This window comes from Dryas octopetala, chromosome 7, assembly GCF_963921425.1.
Source record: "Dryas octopetala chromosome 7, drDryOcto1.1, whole genome shotgun sequence".
Classification (NCBI taxonomy): Eukaryota; Viridiplantae; Streptophyta; class Magnoliopsida; order Rosales; family Rosaceae; genus Dryas; species Dryas octopetala.
Genome location: NC_141372.1, coordinates 11,759,800 through 11,766,492, shown reverse-complemented (window position 1 = coordinate 11,766,492; position 6,693 = coordinate 11,759,800). Strand labels below are relative to the sequence as shown.

Below are 6,693 nucleotides of genomic sequence, written 5' to 3'. Positions count from 1 at the left end.
AGTACAATGTTTTGAAAAAATCACTTAAAAGCATTTTTACAAAGTGCTTAAAAGTACATATTCTGAAAAAATATTTTAAAATCACTGTGTCATGGGTCCTATTCCTAGCAGAACACTTGACCAAAAAGAAGCAGAGGGTCAAACATGTGGGACAAATATGCATCTGTTCCCAGTCTCATGGATAGTGCAACACAAGGAAAAGACCAAATTGTATTTGTACGTACACCAGATAATTACAAAAGACAGAAGGGCAAAAGGGTCAACCTGTCTTCCTTCCCTCAAGGTTGTTTCAGCCTCTTTTGTCCCACTCTTCTTTCACTGTGTGTGTTTGAGGCTTTGAGCTTCAGAAGAACAAAAAAAAACCCCTAATCCTGAATCCCATTCCCAATCCAAAACCCTAAACCCCTAGAAGGCTAGAACCCCCTCAAGACCCAGAAATGCAACAAAACCCTCTTCAATTGGAGTCAAACCAGGACGACCCAGATGGCCGTGGAAGGCGAAAGAAGGGAAGACCTGTTTTGGGAATGGAGTCGTCCTATAAGAAGCTTCAAATTCTGAGAGAAACCCTAAAACCCATACCCTTCGTACCCATTAAAAGGCTAGACTTTGAGCGCCACGAAAAGCTATTGAAGCGGCTACACTTGTGGGACTTTGTTCACATTGAGTTCGATCGGAGTGTTCAGGTCGATCTTCTTGCCCAATTGATTGCACACTACTGCCCCACCTATCGGCGTAGCTACGTCAATGGTGTCCGGATTCGGGTCAGCCGACTCGACTTGGGACGCGCATTGAAGCTTCTGGTTCCGAACCGGGTTAAGACTAAGAAGAAGAACCGGGTTAAGACTAATAAGAAGAGTGGAGCAGTGGATGAAGTTGAGGAGCCTCCGGAGGTGTTGGAGGAGGAATCGGTGGCTTTCATTGAGGATTTTTTGTCGAATTGGGTGCTTTTGCACGAGGAGGGTACGCAGATGATGCCGGGGGAGGTGTTGGATTGGACTAAAGCAATCAAAGAGGGGCACTTTGGGAAGGTGGATTGGGCTGGTTTAATTTGGTTCATGGTGGAGAAGGAGTTGGTTCAGGCCCCAAATTTGGGGAATTGTTACTATGCATCACATTTGCAGCATTTGATAAAATCGCAGCGTGAGGAGTTGTTTTTGGTGAAAGAACAACATTATAACGTTCAGACTAATGTGGAGGAGGGAGATGAAGAGAATGGTAACAGGGATGTGGAAATGGGTGACTTTCAGGGACGCGGATTGGAGGAGCACAACATTGAATTGTGTCTTGGGCAAGAGAATGTGGAGAAAGTTTATGGTGGTCAGGGGAATGTGGAGAAAGTTGATGATGGTCAAGGCACTGCTGAGGAAGTTGGTGTTGTAAAGGAGCAAGGTGAGGATCAGGATGTAATGGATTCTGAAGAATGCAAGGTGGAGGAGCCTGCCCAATGGCTTTTGAATGGGAAGGATGATGCAACCGGACCTTTTTTGCGGCGGTGTAATCTTGGTGAAGTTGATGCTTTGAATGATAACTCTCATCATGCTTTGAATGGTAATAAGCGGTTGAGGACTGATCGCCCTTGGGATAGTAAGTTGCCGGGTGACTTTGAAAAGTGTATGGAACAAATACAACAGTGGATGGGAAAAGCTAGGATGGTGTATGAGGCAAAAGAACAAGCTTTTGAACAATCTAATATGGACCATCAGATTTTATTGGATGTGTTGCAGGACGTCTTTATTGATCGCTTGCAAATGGTCAAGAATGAAGAGCAACAGAAGAGACAAACGCTTGAGCATGAGCTCTGTTTAATGGGAAATCTCGTGGATAAATATAAGGAGGCTTTAAAGGAAACACAAGAAGCATTTTCTGAATATAGAGCACGTTGTCCGCAGGTTGATGAGCCACACTGCAGGGATGTTCCTTGGTGGATTAGCAAATTTGAAGCATACCCCAAGACTGTTGAATTATTGAGTAACAGGTTGCTGGATGTAGAGAAGGAAATGAAACTTCTTAATGAACGGCTTGCAAAACGGAGGATTCCAAAAGCACCAAAATCTGCTCCAAATGTGTTATGAGATGCTTGGTGAGTCATCTCTTTGTGTTATCAATTTGTAAAGTAGATACAGCTTCTATTAGTAAGTTAGATAACGCAACTTTGTCATCATGTTTTGGTGCAGTCTCACTCCTTATAACCTGATACATGCTTTGATATCTTAAAGTAAAGTTGAGACCATTTTATTCTTGTTTGTATGTGCTTGCACGTGTGTACACTGTACCCATGCACTGATACCTGAATCCAAGTTTCCAAGTAATTCTTTTACGTTCGCAAGAGATCCTGGTTGATGTCAATGTAAAATCTCTTTTATTCTCCTGTTGGAATTGTGTAACAAGATTTTGAGTAAACTATTCATTAATATTTAATTCATGAATCCCTGGTTAACTTTTTGCGTGTGATTGTTTTTTATGCAGGTTGGAAACCGTTAAGTTCTTCTGCAAACTTATACTACAAAGCCTGGTGCATGTGTGGACTGGATGAGGATGCAATATATGAGGAAAGCTCAATGTTTTGAAGTGTTCTTAGTTGGCACTAACCTTTTGTTTAACTGGTAGTAGGCTTGATATTAGGATATGCTAGTAGGCTTAACTGGAGCTTTTGCGTGTTAGGATATGCTTCTAAGTTCTAATGAATGATATAACCTTTTACTTAACTGGTAGTAGGCAATAGGCATGATATTAGAGGTTGTATTGTATGCGTAAATGTATATGGAGCTGTTGCATGTTAGGATATGCTTCTAAGTTCTAATGAATGATAAACAAGCTGCTTAACTGTTGACCAAAAAAAAAAACTGCTCAACTTATTTTCATTGGGCCTAATTTGCATAAGAGTAGAAGCACTTATATATGCTTATGAACCAGAGGATATTTGTAGTTTATGTTAGGCAACTATGTTCTCTTTCCAAAATATATATGGAGCCAATCGGTCATTGGCAATTGTATCTATATATATCCCAGCATCCCATTTGACAGGGCCTGCTTAGTGATGTCCTTTAACCCAAGCATGAAGCCATTGAGGCTGATCTATCTCGTCGTCTGGAAATGCATAATATAATTGATGATATAAACTTGTGCCTTCTGAGTAGAAGTAGGATAAGCATTGCATTATGTTATTCCTTTGTGTTGTTTTGTATCAGCCTTTATCTGAATTTTAGGGAACCATTCCTTGATGAGAAAAACCTCCCCGATAATAACCAAGGAGGGTACTTTCTAAAAGGGTAAAACCTCTCCAATTTGGTGCCGTGGCAGGTTTAGGATTTATTTGATGATTTTTCGGTAGTTTTGGTATTGTATGGTTTGGGTTGTTTTAGTTTGTGATTTCTGTTGTTGCTGTCTGGCCTGTACCTCTGCCGTTCGCCACACTCACATGGTTTCCTCTGCCGCTGCTGCGTGGTTCCCTGGTTGAATGGTTTTGCGCATAGGTTCTGTTTCTTGTTTTGGGCCACTGTGTTGTCTTCGGCCTTTTTGGTTGTAAATGTGTACATTGGGTTTGTGTTGGGACGCTCTGGATTCTGGTATGTGTTTTCCACGTTTTACTCAAAGGATGCCTCTCAACCCTTTTTGGTAATTACATGGAGCACCTTGGTAGGCATGGAAACATACGTGAATGCAAGGAAACATAGTAGAGTTGAGAGTTGGGTCAATTACACTTTGGATTCCCCTAGATTTGGGTGAATTTGTACTTTGGTCATTATTTTCAAAACATAGCAATATTCAACCTTACATTTAGTTGAGATTGCGTCATTCTACACTAAAAATGAGTGAAATATCAAAATGAAACAAATGATATTTATCTGTTTTTTCATTAACACTTCGCGTAAGATTAGAATTCAAATATCATTTGCAAAGGTAGCATGCCAGATGTTATAGAGCAAACTATACATGTAAGATTTCAGTTTTCAATCAAGAATCAGTAGATTCGCCTACACAGTGTGATCCCATCACCCAAAGAAGCATGCGAAATTTGGACACGGAGGATCAGCTGTAAGATTCTTGTTCAGCTCAATAGTCGCATGCTTGCCTTGTTTCATGTGTTTTAGAATCAACTCATCGTTATCAATTTATCATAGACGACTACACCGCCCACCTTCAACAGCTTTATCAGCCTCTCATGGTAATTCCAATTTATCAATGAACGCAAAGTCAAAACTGCCTTCATTTTCATGCTGCAATAATCCCCGAACTCATGAGAAAAGCACAAAAGTCACAACTATGGCTTTTTCAGTTTAACTGGTCTGGTTTTTACAACTATGGTTTGAGATGCACAATACTCACGGATTCTAATAGGTTATCAAGCACTGGTAGGGCCTCAGATTCAATGAAGTCAATTTTGTGCTCAACACCAGCTTTCTTTATGATTGGCAGCCCTATTTGGTCATATGTCTGACGGTTTACATCTGTGGCTACAATCTGCAAAAAGGTCTTCAGAACCATAAATATTTTCAAGGTCATCATTGACAGCCACAGGAAAGCAAATTCAGAACTTGGTAGTAAAAGACCATGCCATCCTCAGGAATTGTAAGAGCTGTGAGAGAAGAGAGTATCCTGTGAAAACTCCAACTTCAATTGTCTTCTTTGCATCTACTAGCTTCAACAGCATGGTCATAAATCCCAGCCCTGAAAAATAACAAGCTAATAATCCTCCCTGTACACAATTTGATCATTCACTCACTCACTTTAAAGGCATCTCAAGTTCTTGCTTGGTGATCAAGAAGCTTAATGAAATTTTATGATGCAGGCCACCTAGGATATCATCTTGTCAAAATAATAAAACTATTTGTATTACATTTATTGACTACATTACTGACCGCATCTCTCACAAAAGTAGAACCGATGCAGAGATGTCACCAACAATGTACAATGTAATATGTGATTACCTGGGGTGGCTGGCAGTGGCATCCTTGTTTGTCATGATACATAAAACATAGAAAATGCAACAGGCCTTGACGCACATTTGTTTTGAGTGCCTCGTGCAGAGCAGCAAATTTTGTGATATATGCACAATGCAGACAAACAAGAAAGATGTATCTGACCACTCCTTTAGATGCTAGAATTTGAAATGAAATCCAACAACTAGTAGAAGAGAGTGCAACAGAAGACCTACAAGTGTGGGTTATACGGAGAAGGTATTTGGGACAACACTCTTGAAGAGTGCATACAATGGATGAGACTGTTAACACAGTGACAAGTGGCATAACATGATTTGTGTCCACAAAGAAAATAATAGGATCCTTTATGGTCAAACAATATATGCTTCCCATCATATATGTTACACTTAATACACATAAAGATATGCATAAAAAACCAATTCCAACAACCAAACAAAAACAAAAACAGAAGAGTGAAATCATCCAATATGACCCATCCCAAACATACTTTTGCTATTATTTTAAAAGATAATATTATTCAAAGAAACATGAAAAGAAAAGGAAACATGATGGAGATGAAGATCTTAATGATGTTCACAGACAAAAAAAAAAAAAAAAATTATAAGCAAGCACAATAGCTCAACAATTGATGAAGTGGGTGTCATCAAGGTAGCTGGCTAAATGGTGGAATACTTTAGTTATTTTGTTTTCTTCAAATGGTTGTCGTTTATAAATGCAACTCCATAACAGTAGAGAGTGAAATGGTATCATATATGTATATTTACTTTTTAAGTCATATAAATTACATGGAAACACATTTGATCATATGAATTTTGGAGCAAGGGTTCATTCTTAAAGGCTCAGGAAACTGTCAACATTAGCTTTAACCAGGCGAACCCTAAAGAAAAAAAAAAGTGAAAAAAGTTACCATTGATGAGTGGAATTGCAGAAATACAAGAATCAAGCTCTAAATGAAACATAAGAAAGCAAGGCCCCACATATACAGTCAAGCATGTCATCAACTTACAATGCTCCTATGGAATTTTCTAGCTAGCAAAGTAGCAATAGCATTGGCGACTATAGCTAATTGTAGGTACCCAATCTCCTCTAATAATGAATAAAAAATTAATGTTATTTTTATACACAACCAACCTCAGGTAATGCCAATTGCAAAGAAACTGACTGCTAAACCCAAGAAAGCTCCAAAACCCCATAAATTCATACTATTTGCACCAACCCTTTTAAGATCAAAACCATAACACTTTTTTTTGGTGTTAAGAAACTTCATTAAACCCATAAAAACAAATAAAAAGAGAGCAACAGTTTAAAGATACACTGTGGATGCAAGTATTATATTAACGAAAAACAGAGCAACAGTCAAAAGATACAGAGATACAAACAAAACATGAAAACAAAACAGAGATTAACCAAACAGTTAAGAAGCTATATCAGTATAATCTACTGGACAAGTGCAGGAAACCAACGTACAGACGCATCAATCCACAGAAAAATATATAACTTATGATAATTGGGATTTGAGAGACAAAGAAGGAATTGAATAAAAAAAGATCATTCAAAAACGCATATATTAAATCCAAAAAAAAATTAAAAGTTGACAATTGGTGTTCCAAGTTCATAAATCAAGAGAGATAAGTGTAATGGGGTTGTGAGAGAGAATACAACAGAGAGAACAAGTGATTTTGAAGAGAAAATGGAAAACATTAATTAAACCCTAAAATTAAAGAGAAAGAGGACGATTTAATAATGAAAAAAT

The 6,693-nt window shown here is 38.5% G+C and overlaps 1 protein-coding gene across 1 annotated transcript; it reads left to right on the top strand.

Annotated features, from left to right (window-relative positions):
- Positions 1-319: 319 nt before the first annotated feature.
- LOC147279719 (uncharacterized) lies at positions 320-2,861 on the top strand. Its single transcript, XM_086251628.1, has 2 exons — positions 320-2,080; positions 2,467-2,861. Exon 1 carries the CDS (start codon positions 438-440, stop codon positions 2,070-2,072), a length of 1,635 nt encoding a protein of 544 aa, XP_086107754.1. The 5' UTR covers positions 320-437; the 3' UTR covers positions 2,073-2,080; positions 2,467-2,861.
- Positions 2,862-6,693: the final 3,832 nt, after the last annotated feature.

Excerpts from the sequence above, each read along its gene's own strand:
- LOC147279719 (XM_086251628.1), top strand. The coding sequence starts at position 438 with ATGCAACAAAACCCTCTTCAATTGGAGTCAAACCAGGACGACCCAGAT.